This window comes from Stigmatopora argus, chromosome 17, assembly GCF_051989625.1.
Source record: "Stigmatopora argus isolate UIUO_Sarg chromosome 17, RoL_Sarg_1.0, whole genome shotgun sequence".
NCBI lineage: Eukaryota > Metazoa > Chordata > Actinopteri > Syngnathiformes > Syngnathidae > Stigmatopora > Stigmatopora argus.
The window spans coordinates 5,670,852-5,690,651 of NC_135403.1; the positions used below are offsets into that span (position 1 = coordinate 5,670,852).

General features: G+C 37.9%; 2 protein-coding genes and 2 long non-coding RNA genes across 9 annotated transcripts in view; 2 read left to right on the forward strand and 2 right to left on the reverse strand.

Annotated features, from left to right (window-relative positions):
- The first annotated feature begins 50 nt into the window (after nucleotides 1-50).
- LOC144091595 (uncharacterized) lies at nucleotides 51-3,550 on the forward strand. Its single transcript, XR_013305767.1, has 4 exons — nucleotides 51-222; nucleotides 915-1,049; nucleotides 2,379-2,527; nucleotides 3,457-3,550. It is a non-coding gene; the product is annotated as an uncharacterized LOC144091595 (long non-coding RNA).
- On the reverse strand, nucleotides 3,541-11,177 carry LOC144091594 (uncharacterized). Of its 2 annotated transcripts, XR_013305766.1 has the most exons (9): nucleotides 11,107-11,177; nucleotides 10,629-10,753; nucleotides 9,481-9,581; nucleotides 7,220-7,343; nucleotides 5,615-5,770; nucleotides 5,346-5,431; nucleotides 3,917-4,360; nucleotides 3,737-3,855; nucleotides 3,541-3,675 (listed from the first exon to the last, which is right to left on the reverse strand). It is a non-coding gene; the product is annotated as an uncharacterized LOC144091594 (long non-coding RNA). The 2 variants fall into 2 exon arrangements; XR_013305765.1 differs by lacking the exon at nucleotides 11,107-11,177 and having other exon boundaries at nucleotides 10,629-11,074.
- prlh2 (prolactin releasing hormone 2) lies at nucleotides 9,707-11,782 on the forward strand. The gene is made up of 3 exons (XM_077624070.1): nucleotides 9,707-9,802; nucleotides 10,639-10,820; nucleotides 11,473-11,782. The coding sequence occupies exons 2-3, from the start codon at nucleotides 10,661-10,663 to the stop codon at nucleotides 11,676-11,678; spliced, it is 366 nt and encodes a 121-aa protein (XP_077480196.1). The 5' UTR covers nucleotides 9,707-9,802; nucleotides 10,639-10,660; the 3' UTR covers nucleotides 11,679-11,782.
- A 116-nt stretch (nucleotides 11,783-11,898) lies between these two features.
- The window catches only part of myripb (myosin VIIA and Rab interacting protein b), a 91,555-nt gene continuing 83,653 nt past the window's right edge, over nucleotides 11,899-19,800 (reverse strand). For 4 of the 5 annotated variants that reach the window (XM_077624064.1, XM_077624065.1, XM_077624067.1 and 1 more), the window contains 5 exons: nucleotides 18,644-18,832; nucleotides 18,396-18,557; nucleotides 17,052-17,147; nucleotides 16,885-16,958; nucleotides 11,899-13,640 (listed from right to left, as the gene is read on the reverse strand). In XM_077624064.1, coding sequence (XP_077480190.1) covers nucleotides 16,887-16,958; nucleotides 17,052-17,147; nucleotides 18,396-18,557; nucleotides 18,644-18,832 — 519 coding nt within the window. In that variant the 3' untranslated portion in view covers nucleotides 11,899-13,640; nucleotides 16,885-16,886. The remainder of the gene's footprint in view (nucleotides 13,641-16,884; nucleotides 16,959-17,051; nucleotides 17,148-18,395; nucleotides 18,558-18,643; nucleotides 18,833-19,800) is intronic. The other variant, XM_077624066.1, reaches the window with a different exon arrangement.

Here is a 19,800-nt window from a genome sequence, read left to right on the forward strand (position 1 = left end):
AGAGGGCAGACATATCTTCTCCATACTTGACTTGACAAACTGTTTCTGGAGCTAGCTGCACAAACAAATATATTGTTGTGTTGATTTAAAGCCATTTTCAAGACGGACTATGCCAGAAATACGACAGGAAGGCTCGACTTTCGGCATTAGCTTTGATGGCGATCGAAAAGAAGGGAGAAAGAAAGGAGGATGAATATTGTGTACAGTTAAAAATGATTTTTGGTGAGTAAAATATGGCTATATTCCTAAATAATATTTCAATTGTGGGCCCGGTTCTGATATTTGAAAAGCTCCAGTGTTTGTATTTAAGATCCAGTGTTTGTATTTAATCACTAAATGCTGCTAGGAAGTGGATTTTACCCCATTTTCGGGCAATGTTTGCCGTTTGGCCATTGACGTTCATCGCTGTCATTTCCCGGGAAAATCACCCCCTGGCCCGGTTGTAATGTCTGAAAAGCTCCAGTATTTGTATTTAATCATTAAATGCTGCTAGGAAGTGGATTTTACCCAATTTTTGTGCATTGATTTATTGATTATTTTTTATGTGTCGCAGCTGTAGCTGCAGTTGAGGTTTTATAGCCATAAAATAGTTTTTGAGGGTTGGATTGATTCGCTGAAGGCGCTACGAGAAAATGCACGGACCGCCACTGCTATATATATTGATTTTCTGTGTCTGGTTGTTTGTTGTTGCGTCCATAGACTCAGCGCTGAACGTCAAAAAAACCCATGGAACTCATCCTTCACTCTACTGACCTCACTTCAACTACTTATTTATTCGTTTCTTATTTATTGATTATTTATTTGTCTGTTGTTATTTGTGCTCTATGTGGTGAAATCTTTAAATCTCATTATACCTGTATAATGACAATAAAAGCATTCAATCTAATTCAATTCAATTCAATGCTGCTTTATAGCATGAAGACGTCATCTTCAAAACAGACATTGAGTTGGGAGGACGTGACGCAGCTGAGTTAATTAAGCGCATGCGCAGTGACCGTTCCTTTTGGAACGCCATTCCTACGCTGACGGTCGACTAGCACGCCAACAAGGTAAGGAGTAGAGCAATTCACTGTCATAAATGCGTTTTTTATCACGCTATCGGGAGATTTTTCAGCAATCAATTGATCCCAAAACGCCAACAAATCTCTTAGTTTAATGCCAAGTTTAACACACCGTCGACAATTTAAATGTGGGCTTCTTTTCCCCACCGGCTGTGTGCCGAATGTTACTAGTTAGCTTTAGCGTTAGCGTCACGATTTGACTTAAAAAGTATGTTGTCCGTTTTCTCTCCATTATTGAGTCGTGTACCAAGACTTTAAATTTAATCAAACAACGCCGAGACATCAACCGACAGTTTGCTGGGTAAATGCTCACTCTAGAATGACATCCAGAGGCATGGCTGTTGTTTTGTGTAATGATAGTTTTCTTTGCGAGTGCTAAACACCCGTTCTGCTTTTACAAAAAAATCACTTATACAAAACTGTTAAGCCAACTTTCTCCTAGCTGTTAACGTCAGTCTGTATATTTAATCCCCGTATACAAAACTATTACTGGTGTCAAAGCGGTGGCCCGGGGGCCAAATATGGCCCGCCGCGTCATTTTGTGCGGCCCGAGAAAGTAAATCATGAGTGCCGACTTTCTGTTAGGATCAAATTCAAATGAAAATTATACATGTATATTATATTTCCTAATTTTCCCCTTTTTAAATCAATAATTGTAAATTTTTAATCATTTTTTTTCCTTTTTGTGTTTTTAGTTCAAAAAGCATTTAGTAAAATCTAAAAATAAATATATTTAGAAAAATCTGTTTTCCACTCTAATATTGAACATAGTCCCAAAAATATTTTGTTTCCTTTTGAAATGAAAAACAAATTATTATAAGATATTTTCCCTCATGAAGAAAAAAAAAGCTCAAACAAATATTTTTTTAGATCTATAAAAACTGAATATTTAGGGCTTTTGATGCAGTTTTTTTGTATCCAATTTAAATAGAAAAAAATATCAAAATTATTTCAAAAATGGTCCGGCCCACGTGAACTCAAGTTGACGATATTGCGACCCGCGAACCAACCCGAGTTTGACACCCTTGTTCTAGCTGTTTACGTCTGTATATTTAATCGCCTTGTCTGGAAAAGGAAAAATAACACTTGGCACTCGCTAACTAATTTTCATTCTTTATCTTGATCGTTTATTACATTTCTTGTAAGATTTCTCCATCCCATAATTGTTTGGCAACCCCCAAATACCTTGGTTAAATCAAGTTTTCCCTGTTTAGCATAAAGATAAAACTACTTCCCAAAAAAAACCAACTAAGCCTATCTGTTGAATCTCCAGGCTCTATATATGTTAACTTTTGCTTTTTTTTTTGCACGCAACAGGCCTGAGAGATCTTCCACTTGAAGATGTCTCTCTTGCATCATATGGTGTCTCTGTACTTCTGAAAATCCAAATTAAATAAAAGCCTAAATCATCATGGTGGTGTTTCACTGGCCATTCATTTCCAACGCTCGTTGACTAGATCATTAAGGTAAGAAGGATTTCATTTAATGTTGGAGCAGGAATTTTAAGTGTTTATTCCCCCAGTTTTTTCTTCCTAATTTTATTTTCTGTGTTTATTCCCCCAGATTTTATTTATAATTTCTTTTAAGTGATTATTCCCCCAGATTATTTTTCTAATTTTATAAGTGTTTATTCCCACACTTTTTCTTCCTAATTTTATTTTCTGTGTTTAGTCCCCCAGATTGTATTTATATTTTCTTCTGTTTATTTTTCTAATTAATGAGTTTATTTCCCCAGATTATTTTTCTAATTTTATAAGTGTTTATTCCCCATTTTTTCTATCTAATTTGATTTTCTAAGTGTTTATTCCCCCAGATGTTATTCCATTTATTTTTCCTTCCTAATTTTATTATGAGTGTTTAGTCCCCCAGATATTATTTCTAATATTTTCTTCTAAGTGTTTATTCCCCCTGTTTTTTCTACCTAATTTGATTTTCTAAGTGTTTATTCCCCCAGATGTTATTCCATTTATTTTTCCTTCCTAGTTTAATTATCTGTGTTTAATCCCCCAGATATTATTTCTAATATTTTCTTCTAAATGTTTATTCCCCCAGATGTTATTCCATTTATTTTTCCTTCCTAATTTTATTATCTGAGTGTTTAGGCCCCCAGGTTTTATTTCTAATATTTTCTTCTAAGTGTTTATTCCCCCAGGTTTATTTCCTAAGTGTTTATTTCCCCCTGTTTTTTTTTTCCTAATTTTATTTTCTAAGCATTTATTCCCCCAGATGTTATTCCATTTGTTTTTCCTTCCTAATATTATCTGAGTGTTTAGGCCCCCAGGTTTTATTTCTAATATTTTCTTCTGTTTACACACCCATTTTTTTTCTAAGTGTTTTTAATTTTCCAAGTGTTTTTTTTTTATTTAATCTATAACCATGTTGTCTTCATCTGCAGGTGGAGAAAAGACTGGCCAAACCAATCAACACTTCAATATGATGGCAAAAGTTAAAATGTTTTCCTGTTAATAAAAGACAAATATACTTTGCAAGAGCTTTTATTTTGAAAAACTTCATAGATTGGTTCGCCCAGGCCCTCCAGCATTTTGAAAAATCAGGTTTGCCTTCATCCATTTTCAAATGGACAAAGACACTCCCCTGGGCACCGGGTGAATTTCTGAAAATAAAAAAAGGGGTCAATACACTAAGTAAAAAAACAGTCGCAAGGAATGTCTTACCTTTTATTTTGAAAAAGTTTGGAGATAGGTTCTGGCGTAACACCCAGCACCTAGAAATGAGGGGTTGCGTCAGCCTATCTGTACATAGGCAGGAAACCTTGTCCCCCTTGGGTGGAATTCTGGAAAACAAAAAAGGGGTCAATACACAAAGTTAAGTGAAAAACATTCGCAAGGTCTTACCTTTTATTTTGAAAAAGTTTGGAGATAGGTTCTTGCGTAACACCCAGCACCTAGAAATGAGGGGTTGCGTCAGCCTATCTGTACATAGGCAGGAAACCTTGTCCACCTTGGATGGAATTCTGGAAAACAAAAAAAGGGGTCACGGCACAATAGATTAAGTTACAAAAAAACCCTCCCATTTAGCTTTTCTATAAAACATCAAAAGGGTACCCATTATTTGGACACTGCAAAAGGCAATATTAGACATACTCCTCTGATGGTCAGGTTTTCTTTTTGTCTGCTGCAGAGACTCAAAAATGATCCGAGTCTTTGAGGGCCCCTATCCAGTCTATTTTCCATGTTTTCCTAGAACAAATAATCAGGATCTTGATGTGGTGGGAAATATGGAAAACATACTGGACAGGGGCCCTCAAGGACCAGAGTTGGTGTCAACGGCTATGGAATCTGAAAAGCAAGGTACAAATTACATTAAAATAATAAATAACATGAATCCTACTTCTGCCTCGAGTTTCAGTCAATCATTTCAAATCCATTCATTCTTAAAAAATGACACCTGCACTATTGTTGAATAAATGTCTCACTTAGGTTTTGTCAAAACCACATTTAAAACTAAAAATGAAAAGGTCCAAGCCCTGAGGTTTTTAAGGGGGTAAAAGTATATAATTTATTTAAGTGCACAGTTCCACTACATGGCAGATTTTTTTTGTAAGTTCAGAAAGATGTGGAAGCTACTCCTTCACTTGCCACTATAGTCTTTTTAAAATTCAATTGGGATGACCCTACTTTACGGTTTTTCATTTATCACAGCCATGACTGGTCTACATTAACCGCGATAATCAAGGGATTACTGTTTATTCCTTACACATCCACTAATGCAGGGGTAGGGAGCCACATGTGGCTCTTTTGATGGGTGCATCTGGCTCTTTGCTAACCGGTGAGCTAAAATATGGAAATTGCTGGTGACAGAACTGAGATATTACATCTAGAACTGCTTTAATCTACATTTTTTTTGTAGTAGACTCTTCTGGAATGCATCCTCTCATTGATTAGCAACAGTATAAGAATCTTTTAAAAAATCATTTTTCCACTTTAAATGTGGTGAAATTACAAAAAAATATTGAAAAGGCACTAGTTTACATGAATTTTGACTTTTAAATTTGTAGTATGTCTCACCAGGAATAACATTGGAAAATATGAATTGTTTGTGGGTCACTTCGTCAAAAGGTTCCCGACGCCTGCACTAATGGCATTTGTGTGGGTGACTTATCCACAGGTTTTTGCTATTAAAAAAAGACCAAGCTAGTTAGTGTTTTCATTCAAAATTTGAATGTACCATGATTAAAAACGAGCCAATTGCCTTGAATACTGAACGTTGACGTTTAAATATTACACGGATAGAGAAAATCGGAACTATTTAAAAATGACTCACTTTGTTATGGCGTCGACAAGATGCCCCTTTCTGGTCGTTTTGGCCACATTCTTGATGTTTCCCAGCAGTCTGTGCTCGTTGAGGGACTGAAACACACATAGGAATGATTTATTTTTAAACAAAGAGCGATCGGTAACGCAATGTAGCCAATTTGTTTGCAAACATTTTGCTGTCTGCACACACATGGGGCTACATCACGTCAACGAATCATGCTCTTATCACTCTTAAGACGAGAACTGGGGCTTCGAAATCCCCAAATGACAACGTACCGAATGTACTGCATCGTCCTGTGAGAAGTTTGTCAGGCTTTCTTCGGCAAATCGTCACTTTGGAGCTGCTCTGCAGTGCACGCCCGTCTTGCCTCCCGGCTCATCAGCCATTTTGGGGTTTGACGTCGGCAATTTGAACTGTAACCTCGGCCACGCCTATTAAAAATAGACACACAAAAATATAAATTGTTTTCATAATAACGTGCATTAGTCAGTGTGTGTCTGTGTGTGGGGGGCTGTAAATGCTTTTTGGTTGGACTTTAATACTTAAAAAAATAAATTGTTTTCTTAATAACATGCATTAGTCAGTGGGTGGGGCGGGGCTGTAAATATACGTGTTGATTGGGCTTTCATACTCAAAAAAAATACATTGTTTTCATCATAGCGTGCATTAGTCAGTGGGGGAGCTGTAAATACTTTTTGGTTGATGAATCCCAGTTGGGAAACATTTTCCTTTAGTTTTTTCTATATATTTGTAGTCAAGACCTTCCAATAATGACAAAGTAAAGTGTGGCCAATTCATGGCATAGAGGTTCACTCACCTGACTGCCTTGTGGGAGGCTGGGGTTCGAATCCCATTCTTGTTAGACTGATCACTACACTATGTAGTTAAGTCATTTTTTTCAGCAAAACAATTTATTTCTGGTCAGCCGAAGATGCAGCCTGCTGGTTTTCACCGGGACGTGAACCCTCGCCTCCCGCATGGCAGGCAGATGACTGACCCACAACACCATGAGGCGGCCCGCCTATACATGGTCATTTGGTGCTTTTATTTAAGGAAAGACTGAATGACTTTTTAATGGCAAAATGGTTCATCGTCCACCGAGATTCGAACCCTGCCTGCCCACACGGCAGTCAGGTGAACGAACCTCTACACCATGAAGTGGCCACACTTTATTTGTCATTATTGGAAAGTCTTGACTACACAAGGTTTATTTTATTTAAGGGAAAAATAATTCCCAACTGGGATTCGAACCACAACTGCCCACATGGCAGGCAGGTAACAGAACCACTACACCATGAAGTGGCTGCACTTTACCTCAACATTATTGGAAAGTGTTGACTATTTTTTCATTGCATTTATAAAACAAAACTCCAAAACAAAAATCCACCACACAGGGGCAGCAAATATGGGACAAAAAAATCATTGGTTTTATACTTCCAAGATGCTGGTCATTTTGATAATTTTCTTCTAAATAGATGAAATATCTTTTCAAATAAGCGGTGAAAATATGGGTGCAAGCTAAAAACAAAAGAGTTCTGAATCTCTGTCTCATAGGCAGAAACTCTTAGTATGATTTTTGAAGGTCATGTTTGGGGGATGGCTGGCTGATGGTATAGTTGCAGGGGTCTGCAAACCGGTCCTCGAGGGCCGCTGTGGGTGCAGGTTTTTGTTCCAACTGATCCAACACAAACAGTTTAACCAATGAGGTTTCTGGTGAAACAAGAAGCACCTGACTGCAATCCACTGATTTCACTTCGAAGATACCAGATTGGTGGAAAGGTTTCCTCTTACAGGTTGGAACGAAAACCCGCACCCACTGTGGCCCTTTCTGGAATAGCTTGGAGACCCCTGCTTGGAGACCACTTTGGTGGTTCACTCACCTGACTAAGGCACCGGGATTCGTAGATGCTGGACAGGGTAGGAACAGGGCAGTTGATGATCATCAACAAGAAGATAGTGTCCGAAGTGGACAGATAAAGACATTCGTAACTCCAAAAAGATGATCTGGAAAATGTTTGGATCCCAATCAGTATTTGGCGACACTGCAGTAAACTCACAGGATATACCAAAAATTCCGATAACAAAGAGGTGTATGAGTTACCACTTTACAAAGGATAGCTTTGGAAACTTCAGGCAGACGCAACAGGGCTTCGCGTTTCATTTCATGGCGGTTAATTGGCAGTATCGCCTTTCTTTCTCACCACGAAATCACCTTGAATCAACCAGTTGCACCTACTCACCTCGGCTCCTGGGGCAGCAGTGACATGGGTTTAAGATGACATTAGTTCCTTGTCAAAATTCAGAGACTAGTGCGTAGTATACATTTTAAAAGGATACAATTCTGTACTGTACTAATGAAGACTGAGAAAAAGATTCAGAAACACTCCTTCTGTCTCGGATAGTTCAAAAATGACAATTGTGTTGACAGATATACAATGATGACAATATACTAAATGAATAGTTCGATGGGATAGGCTCCAGCACACCCCAGAGCCTCGTGAGGATAAGCAGGACGGGAAAAAATGATTGAATGTAGGTTTAGAAGGTAATTTGTCAACCATATACAATAGAAATTTGGAACCCTTGTGATGACTTAGAACAGGGGTGTCAGACTCGGGTTGGTTCGCGGGCCGCTATAACGTCAACTTGATTTCACGTGGGCCGGACCATTTTAGATATATTTAGATTTATTTATTTTATGAATGGATTAAAAGAACTGTATTAAAAGCCCTGAATATTCAGTTTTTTTATAGATCTAAAACAATGTTTATTTTAGCTTTTTTATATATATTTTTAGATTTTACAAAATGATTTTTGAACTAAAAACACTGAAAAAATTGATTAAAAAATTACAATTAATGATTTAAAAGGGGGAAATCAGGAAATTTAATATACATCTATACTCTTCATTTTAATTTGATCCTAAAACAGAAAGTCGGCACTCATGATTTACTTTCCCGGGCCACACAAAATGATGCGGCGGGCCAGATTTGGCCCCCGGGCCGCCACTTTGACACATGTGACGTAGAACATATTAAGAGGACTGTTATGGGATGTAATTTTTTAGGTGACTAAGTGAATACTTTAAAATTAAGGTACGTCCATATTGACCACTTAATTTAAACATTTTTGTTCAGTTAAGAGGATGATCCAAACATGGTCAACAAGCCCACGCCATGTTTCAGGTAAAAATTATGAGCCAATTTACCAAAAATACTGTAGCAGGTACAAGGAATGACTCAGAGCACAGCGTGTTTGCTTCGCCAAGTTGTGAGTCAGTTACTAAGGTTTTCTCAATCAATAGTACATTTCTCAATGGCTTGATGCTATTGTGGGAAGATTCTCATGTACTGGACATGACAATTCAATTCACAATTTCCGAACTAGACTGTTTGCAGACTTAAAAAAAAGATGTGATAAATGAATCTCTCACTGAAGCAGTCATTCCTTTTCCCATGATCCATCCCATACTGTGACTTCCACAGGTCACATCTTTGGTGCTATTCAAAGGTGTAGTCATTCAATCAGGCGCTGATGACACATTGTTTTTCAAGAGGCAAATCTGACGTCCAGTATTCAGGCTCAGGAGAATAAATGTCTTCAATTTGAATTATTTTTTGGTTTCTGTAGGATGATAAATGTTAATAATTCAGAAGTTAGAAAAAAATTACACATTCATATATGACCATAACTTTGTTTGGTCCGTTTCTAAGAGCCACAATGATTGTTTCAGGCCTTCATGTGAGCCCGTAAAAGCCCCACCCACTAAATAATTGACAGCAAATTCAAATTCTTTCAACTCTGAGCCTTGTGAAAACAAATTAAAAAAATTCTAATATAATTTGTCCTAAATTTGTATTTTTCTGATATGACACATCCATTTTAAAAAGGGAAAAATATATCGCAAGGCTCAAAACATGTATAAAATAGGATGTTTGACCATAAGGGCAATTTGAAAAAGATGTTTTTAATCATTGATTTATGATTACCCTCCATTCATTAGCCATTAAGATCATAAAATAGGCATTCATTCTATAACTGATTGTGTCCTGCCTTTCTCCTGGCAATCTAAACGATTGATGAACGCGCCATGAAAAAGACGCCCACCACAGTTGTGGATCACTGTGTGACAGAAACGTACTTGAGATGCTGGGTTTCCCTTGGTTGACTAATTTAAAGTTGTATCTTCACGTCATCAACTTGCTGATGGATGCCTCTGCTGCGTGACGGACGGCAGGACGACTGAAAAAGAACATGTCCATTTGCAAAGACTTGCAGGAGTGGGAAGGTAAGGGCAAAGGGGTGGGGGGATGTGTCCTCTGTGTGTGTGGTGGGTGCATGTGTGTGTTTATTCATCATCCCACAGGCACATGAGAAGCAGATATATAAGATGCTGGACACCTGCGTAGTTCTAACAACTACAGACCTCGCAAGTTGACCCCAGCCTTTTACCAAAGTTCAGGGTAAGCTTGTTTCATTTATTGCTCTTTTGAATTAAGTATTTTTAAATCATTTATTAGCAAATTAGCTGTTTAACAACTTATTCTTTTGTATCATATTTCATGTTAGTTTTATTCAATATTAAATATAAGCCTTCATTCAACAGATTTTAAGATAATACAACTGTCATGCTTATTTTATTCTTTTTATTATTCCACAATTCTTGAGAAATATCCAATTATTATTTTTTTATTATTATCGGAAAGCAGCTATTAAAAATGTATAAATAAAATCCCTATTTTTGTAAAATGAAGGATTCGAAAATGTTAAAAATATCTGTTGCTTTTAGCACTCTTCTAATGCGTACCTTGAAAAATATTTTATTCTTTTTATTATTCCACAATGCTTGAGAAATATCCAGTTATTATTTATTTTTTTATTATCGGAAAGCAGCCATTAAAAATGTATAAATAAAATCCCTATTTTTGTAAAATGAAGGGTTCGAAAATGTAAAAAATATCTGTTGCTTTTAGCACTCTTCTAATGCGTACCTTGAAAAATATGGTGCTGTTTTTGCAGGATCAGAAAAATAATGATGGGATTATGGTACTAATTTAAGTTTAAAGTCAACTTTTTCATTGAAATATTTGCTTCAGGTGTAATTTTCACAAGAGATAAAACAATCTAACATTTGGATTCACTTTTATATGATAAGAGTACTCGGAATCAAAACAAATGTGTGGCAATACGTTGCATCTGAATTGTGTGGCAACAAGTGTCGAGGACTTCATGATTTAGTCACTAGAGCTTTTCCTATGTGAGTTGCATAAAAAGGTGACCTTCGCTTGCCTTCTTGCAGTGCCTTCAACTGACTCTTCAGCATGTTGACCGGGAAAGTGATCGATGTTCAGGCGAGAAGCAGGCTACCTGCATCACTTGCTCTTTTCCTCATCCTCCTTCTCACCTCCTGCAGTCTAAGCAGTGCACACAGCACCACAGTGGAGCATGACTTCCACATTATGCACAATGTGGACAACAGAAGTAAGTTTAACTTGACTGGACTGGATTACTTATACGTCGCGTCCAATGTTCCCTCTAATTTTTTGTTTGTCTGGGCAGAAAGACAACCTCCCTGAGCACACTGAGTACCACTGTGAGCAACATCATCATTGCTCGCTATGGGCACACACCAGCATCACACTTGCCATAAGCAGATGCATGTCTACTACACATAAATGATTTAGTAATAGTAAAATGTAATGATTAATGAAACACACAGACACGCACACACACACAACCACACACAGTAGATTTAGACAGTTCTCACCCGATTTCACTGCTTGATAGAAGGGCTGTAAAACACAAAAAACATAAGTGGACAGAGCTACTGCCACTGGCTGCCGCGTAAACGGCGCCATCATGGGGAAAGGGGTGAAAAAAAAGTTTGGATTTTATTTACTGCGCTCCATATGATTGCTGCTGCGCGAAGAATACGAGAGTAGTGCGCAATTGCGCACGCGCGCAGCTTAGAGGGAACATTGGTCACGTCCTTGTTTCATAACCGTTAAATGAAATTCTGATGTATTTAACAAGTTAGTGCAGAACTAAACTTAAGTTAAAAAAGGAAAGCAATATTTGTAATTAATGAAAACATTTTAAAAAAAAATAATTGAAGCACCTTTTTGTTGTCCAGGTCCGGAGATAGACCCCTTCTGGTATGTCGGCCGTGGCGTGAGACCCATCGGGCGATTTGGAAAGCGACAGAATCGTATTGAGGAAATGGTTGGTGTGGAGGTGCAGCCTGTCATCAGGATGCTAGAGCTGCTCTTCACCAGTCTCCAAAACAAGGGGGACCTGGAAAAAGTGCTGCAAAGGGAGAACAGGGGCTGGTTGCCATGACAACATTCATCCATCCTATACATCAAGCAACATAAACTCTCGTCCATCCGGTTTAAGGCTTTTCTGTTTCTCCTTGGTGATTGCTAATAAAATCAACCTGCAAATGTATCTGCATATGTACAGTGCATCTAAAAAAACACAGTTTATATTGATTAATAAATACAAACTCAATACTAGTGATCAGGCTTAAGTTTTGGATGCAACGCACAACACATCCACGGGCATTTCAAGTTGCAAATTTTATTTCATTCATCATACATCTTTTTTTTTCCAGGTGCAAAGTGGCACACATCAGTGTATTTTATAGTTTTTTTTTGCTTGGTAATATTTTTCCCCAACATGTCATATGGACTGCCACAAACAACAGCACATAAAGTGAATATGGCACTGTGCACAGTAAACTTTAAAACTCGTCAGTCACACTGGATTTAAACGGGAACAAAGTGATACTTTCGTAATGTCATTAGTATTAACATGGGACGACGTTCCATTAATTCCTGTGTGATCTCAGGAGGGTCATACTACATTAAAAGATAGGCCATTTATGATTGGGCAATATACACCTATTCTATATTACATCCATTTTCCATACATATACTTACTATATATTCACAAATTCTGAGATGATTACAAAAATACAGGACACCGGTGATTGGACCCTTGTACTGTAGCTGTGCTTTTCATGGCATTTGTACATCACAAACATGCTTCTATATATCGCAACATGACAAAATAACAGGATTAATGTGCAAAAACACATGAAAAGGTTGCAAGGAAGAATCGTTAGCAAGTGCACCATTTCTTTAGCTCCCACCAGCCAGTCAGGAAATGAACCCTGCACTCGAATATCGCTCATGGACAAAAAGGGCCGACAATAAAAAAAAGAAAAGCCGTATTCTCACATTGAAAAGAATCGTAACAGCCTAAGCTCCTGTTTGAAACATTGTCATCCGAGTTTTTTAAATTCCAAACATACACTGAAAGCACTTTGAGTCATGTCTCACAGAAACCACTGAGGAGAAAATAAAGCTTTGTTATTTGCGATATGCATACAAAATGTTCCGAAAGTACAAAAATAAATTGTTTGTAACAAAAAGTGTGGTTTCATGACACTGGAAAAAAAAAAAAGCGATCCCATTCGAATGCTTTGTTTGTGACAAAAGTTTGGACAGGAAGAGATCGTCGCTGAAATGAAAGGCCACTAAAGTTGGAAAGTGAGACAAAAATAAGAGCTAAAGAGAAGAAAGAGAGCAATGAAAGGGTGGCTCGTGTTTCACGTTCACTCTATAGCTGAATGTCAGACAATCACGGTTCAATGTTAGATTCCCTAACATGATAGTGCTTACCCAATCAAGTTACGGTTGAATTCATCTGAAATATTTTGGTATAGACTTTTTCTCTTAGTTGCATTCAAAAAAAAAAGAGGTGCTGTCACTCCAAGTTCATTCCTTCGTCCCAGCAGTCTAAAAAAGAACATATGAAAATCATACCTCTGAATGGGAAGTACCATCTGGTAGTTGTGGAAGTGCAACTGGACAATCCTTTACAAAATCACAAAAGGGTCATAACAGTTGAAACACTGGCGCAGGGATTAATGTCTCAATTGTCAATGACTTCATTGTATATATAACCTATTCATGGTATAAATGAATGTAGTGTGTATCATACGTACACATGTTGTTTTGAGAAGTTTTAAGGCAGAAACACAGACTGTCCACTCATTTTTGCTGTATACATCTTATGATTGGCGTGAAAGGAGTGATTTGTGGGCCTCAACAGGGCAGGTGGAGGCTCCTTTCTGCTGTGGAGCTGAGTCAAGGCACTGGATGAGGGGGGTGGTGAGGGGGCAGGGAGAGCCCTTGTCCACAGGACTCTGGTGTGTGGCCCTGAGAGACTTGTGCTGCTCTTCTTGATGACACAATGGCCAAAAGACTTTCACTGACTACTCTCGCTCCGTCTGATCTGAAATGTGACAATTTTAGTATGGAGTGATAAACAAAGAGCCCCGCATAGAACGTGATTTAAACACATACAGTGGTACCTCGACATACGAGCAATTTGAGATACGAGTAAAATTTTGGGCAAATATTTATATTGAGATACGAGACAAATTTTGATATACAAGCATACAGCGGACGGGTACACAGTCGATTGGTCGCCGGTCTTTTGGTCGCCCGGAAGGTAAGTGATAATTACCATTTAAATCGTTGCTCAAATTCCATAAATACAAACTGTGAATTACTATTTAGTCATACTTAATGCCCTAGTAATTATTAGGCTAAAGAAAAGCTCCAAATTTCCCGGACTTTTATTGTTTTTTTGTTGGAGAACTTGTTAAGACCCTGACTGACGTAACTTCCTAAGGGGACAACTCATGTACATACAAACTCTTATACACTCACACGTCGGCTCAGTGAAACTGCTCATGGCCATTGTTGGCTTTTATTGATGCGTAGACAGTGTTGTTTTACTTTGTTTTGTCGCCGGTCTTTTGGTCGTTGGTCTTTTGGTCGCCCGTTGTCACGGTCGGGGCGACCAAAAGACCGCGACCAAAAGACCGGCGACCAATCGGCCGCACACGAGAGGCTGCTCATAAGAACATCGTGGGCACGGTCTTTCCCGTAGCAACTCCCTCGTGTAGTGTCTCTACGAGCACTGGGCGGAGCGTTGCATTTTTACGGTGTTTTTTTTCTCCCATTTGTCAATGCGAATGGCGTATATACTACTACTACTCTCATTGGCAAGTGGTCGTGCGTTATCCTATTGTGAAGACATTTGTGTGCATCATTTCCGGAATATTTTGAAGGGAATACAAAAGCAAACAACCCACGATAGGTTGCATCTGAAAGTCAGGGTGGAGAGCACCCGGGAGAAGAAAGGTATCAAAATTGAAAACAAAATTAGAATTAGTGTAAGGTGAGATAGATTAAATTTATTTTTGAGTGTCTGCATCGTAATCCAAGTTCATTTAAATTTGTTTATGTTATGTTACGAGCGCGTTGCCGTGCAAAAAGTCCCCCCCTCTCTCCCTCTCTCTCTGTCCGTCTCACTCTCCCCTCCGCGAAATCCGTCTAATTTTAGTACTATTAAACCACTAGTTATTTTTAATATATAATATTAATAGTGATCGTTCTTTATCCTATTGTGAGGACATTTGTGTGCATCATTTTGGGAATGTTTTGAAGGGAACACAAAAGCAAACAACCCTCAATAGGTTCCTTTTAGCTGCATCTGAAAGTCAGGGTGAAGGCGGGGCAAATAGAGCCAAGCCGGCCGGGAGAAGAAAGGTATCAACATTTAAAAAAAATAGAATTACGTTTAGTGTAAGGTTAGATTAAACATATTTTTGAGTTTGTGCATCGTAATCCAAGTCCATTTAAATTTGTTTATGTTTTGTTACGAGCGCGTTGCCGTGCAAAAAGTCCCCCCACTCCCCACCCTCTGTCCGTCTCACTCTCCCCTCCGCGAAATCCGTCTGATTTTAATAATACTAAACACATTTTAGTGCTATTAAATCACTAGTTATTTGTTACTTTGTTAATAGATGGCGAATTAGAACAAATAAAAATGTTTTTCCAATCCAATTTCCTGTTTTGGGTGTTTTTTTCAGATGGTTGGAACAAATTAAAAATCGACATACAAGCTCAGTCCCGGAACGGATTAAGCTCGTAGATCGAGGCACCACTGTATAAATGTGTTAATAATTAACAACACAGGAAAATAACAGTTGTGAGGATTCTATGTATTATCCCACAGTCGCAAAAAAATAACAAATTGCTTGAAGAAAAGTGAAGAGATTGCTGTCTAAGATGTCATGTTCACTGCTTATTTCTTTCAACTTTTTAAAAAAGTCTAAACTGAATCAGATCTGCATTTGAGTTTGATGCTGTTATAAAAAACTCTGAGGTTGGGGGGGCATTCAGTGGTCTTAAAAGGAGACGACTTCTTGTTGTTTGATATAACACTGTTGGCCTCTTTGTAAGTTTCCATTTGGCTGCTTTATAACTAATGGAGCTTTTCAGCTAATTACTCCGCTGGCCAGCAGATGTATTCACTTTTACTTCCATTCAGCAACCAAGCTTTAGTCTTCGCACAATAAGTGAAATGTGTGATATTAAGCAAAAGTGCCTCTCCCTGCCATACACTGACAGAAGAAACACATGAACAAATGCACTTTAAGGAAGATCTTTTTTTTCTTTAACATGATACTATCTTTTTATGTATTTATTTTTAAACTGGAATAAAGAACAAATCTGGTCACATAAGAGATTTATTTACATGGAAAATTGTTTCAGGATGAAATTGGATTATTTCTTTAGAAAAATAATTATCAATACTTTTTCAATTATTAGTTGTTCATACCTTAGGTAAGTAAATAATGTTGAGGTGACTTTATTATTATTATAATTATTATAATTATAATAATAATGATAATAATTATTATTATCATTATTATTATTATCATTATTATCATTATTGCTATTATTATTACTATCATTATCATTATTACTATTATTACTATTAATACTATTATTATTACTATTATTATGATTATGATTATTATTATTTTCAATATATGACCCAATAGAAAATTGAAAAGCATATTTGTGGAACATTTAATTTGCAGGATTATTTAACCCGCACCCAGGTAGTTCATGTACATCATGCGTGAAAAGGAGCTAAATAAAACCTGGGTATGTACCGTATTTTTCGGATTATAAATCGCAGTTTTTTTTCATAGTTTGGATGCGATTTATACTCTGGTGTGACTTGTGTGAAATTATCTACCTCCCGAGTTGGGGGATTTGTTTAAAAGTGACACCAAAGGTGAAGATTTCATTGGATTTAGTGATTTGGAGTGAAACTGATAGTTTGGTGAACTTGTTAGCATGTTCTTTAAGCTGGAGTTATCTGAATAATTCTTAATATGTTACGTCGTTACTGACATTACCAGGCATGTCAGTCATGTAACGTTAGTATACCGTACACTTATTCAGCCTGTTGTTCTCCATTTTGTTTTAATTTTAAATTGCCTTTCAAGATGATATGTATGTTTTTGCTGTTGGATTTTATCAAATAAATTTCCCCCAAAAGTGCGACTTATACTCCAGTGCGACTTGTATTTTTTCTTCTTCTTAATTATGCATTTTTTGGCTGGTGTGACTTATAGTCCAGAAAATACGGTAATTTAAATTGGAATACAGACCTTTATTTGGTATCTTTTAGTGGAGGGGCTGGCAGCTTCCTCCTCTGATGGCGTGAGGTGTCCAGGGTCTGTGGCTGCATTGTTGGTAAAACAAACATCATCATTTCTAACAACACATAATGCATGTGCAAATTTTGTAATGCATGTATAGCTTTGTCATAATATACCTTTGCTGTTGGCTTGAACTTGGAGAAATGATTACAGACAGTCACATTTAACCCTGCAGTTTTAAGAGCCGATATCCTGGCCTCAATGTTGGATACCTACAAGTGAAAAATAAAATGCAAGATACTTCATGAACTTATAAAAAAACCCTCTAAATGATAGAATTTAAAAACATGAGTCATTTATAAGTATGATAACATTCATCTCAGCACCATCTTAACTCCCCAATGCATAATTCACATCTTTATAAACAGGGCACTAATTTTTCTGTCATTATCCTTATCTTCAATAACAAGACGCCAGGCACTTGAAATACTTCTGTTGGAGCAGGATAGTATCCTCGACCCTGAATGGGCATTCCACCCTTGTTTGACGAAAACCCACCGCCTCAGATTTGGTGGTAATAATTCTGTTTCCAATGACTTGACTGCCAAGCACTTCAGCAAGAGTGGAAGATAATGGTTAAAAAAAATCCAACACAACCCCAATCTGCACACATAGATCTGCACAATAGTGAAGTCCCCAAATTGACAAGGCCTACAGTGGCTCTGCTGGACCTATGAAATTCTGTTAAATACATTTATGAATAGAAGCGGTGAAAAACTGAGGGATTTGCGCACTCCACCACTCCCTAGAACAGTCATGGGCAAACTACGGCCCGCGGGCCATATACGGCCCGTTAGGCTTTTTAATCCGGCCCGCCGACGTTGTCCATATTAAAGTAAAAATCAATGACCTCATTCATTTCCCTTTGCCCTGCAATACCCTGGTTTCCCTGATAGATGACGCACTAGTCTAGACCTTTGTTGGAGTGTAACTTGGAGAACAACAACACAGTTCCCACTGAAATGTGAGTTTCTCTACTGTGTTAAAAATAGCAACTTGCAGTACAGTAGCTTAATTAACATGCCGCTCATCACTCTCAATTTAAAGACTGCTTTCTTTCATTGAATAATAATATTTCTTAATGTTGAAAGTAAATTTGAAAATACATTTTCACCTTCAATTGTGTCTTTTTTCTTACATTTCAATCCCCAGGTTTGATAAATTACATTGCGTGCCCAAATGCTCCTGGCCCGGCCCCTCTGTCAAATTTTAGTATCCATTCTGGCCCGCAAGTCAAAAAGTTTGCCCACCCCTGCCCTAGAAACAAATCTGAATGACAGTCAGACCAAAGTCTCCTCGTGGTACAGAGACTATCCCAAGAGAAGTCCTCTCTAGCCAGGTATCGAACCACCATGGTTTTGGTCCTCGGCAGCCACCGAGCTTGAATTCTTTTTGGTGTAAATGTGGTGAACAAGAAAGAAAGACGCTATTGCCCCCAGAGTTCAATTCTCTTCCATTACCTTCATCTCAGATTGCTGGACCTGAGCAGCAGCAGTAGCCACCTGGTCCTCCAGAAAAGCCAGCTCTGTGTCAGTGGTCCCACTGCTGATATTCCGGGCGCACTGCTCCAAATCCCCCAGTGCCCCTTCGAGGCCATATACAGCGCCAGCAGCCAGGTAAACCTTAGAAACGAGAACCGTTGAGAAACTGCTAGTGCAAAAAAAATACCTTTACAAATTTGAGGTTAGATAAAGCACTTTGGATTTACATTTTCCTCCATTTTGGTGAGTCGCTGGTCTAGTTTCCGGGTCTCAGAGCTGCTTGAGATGGTTGACGCACACTGCGACTCTGAGGGGGTGGAGCCGTCTCCTCCTGCCTCGCTGATCAGCTCCTCAGTGGCGTTCAAAACCTTCAACACCTCAGTAGTGATGCTGCAAAGTGAGGCCGCCGAGAACTTCTGTTTTATTTGAGCGACACACACAAGAATATCATGTTATCAAGAGCTCCTACAAGGACGTTAGACAAAATGCTCCTGGATTTCAGGACGCTTTCTAAAACATATTTACAATAATGGAGACCATCTTCCCAATATACATATTTTATGCCATTTTCAGTCTTAGTGACTAACTGTACTTCATGTTTCTTAGCAACCATGGATATTAAAAAACAAGTGTACTATGAAACAGTACATACAATCAATAATAAATATCCTATAGAAAGTCGATATTTATGTTTTCATGGTACACAGATGGGCTCGCATTCAGTAAACTATGAAAATCTAGCATTTAAGTATTACAAATTGAAAACTTGCCATCCCCTAGAGGCAATTCAATAGATTACTTGACCATTATTTACCATTTTTTGCTGAGAATTGAGGGTATTTATTGACATGGATGTCAGATTTCCACTTGCTGTCTTCTCACAACGCACCGAGAATTGGCCTTTTTATTTTGTAAGATAGAGTACACAAAGGAAAATATACAAAGAGTAGTCAAGATGCACATAGAATGGCGGGTGGGGAATTTGAAAAACAAACCTTGTACTGTGGGGCATGCATTTCACAAATGCATTTGTTTAATATTCATTGTTAGGTTTATCATTATTATTAATGTGTATCAATATTAGTCATTATATATGTGCTTGCAATGAAGAACGCTTTGCTTTAATTTTAGAGTTATTGACATTAATACAAAGGGCATTTTAATACATCTCTTGCAAAAGTAATGACTGTGGTTCGCATCAAGAGAACTGAAATGTGGATTATTTTGGGAAGCATCAGCTTCTCAGGATGGTTCACATCAAAACTCTCTTGGGAAGATTCGACAGACCTACAATTGTTTTGAGAACGGAGATAAATTTTTATGAGACTCTAAAACTGTTTAGACTTCTGTGGGGCATGGTGTTAAAATCTTATGAATAAGTTAG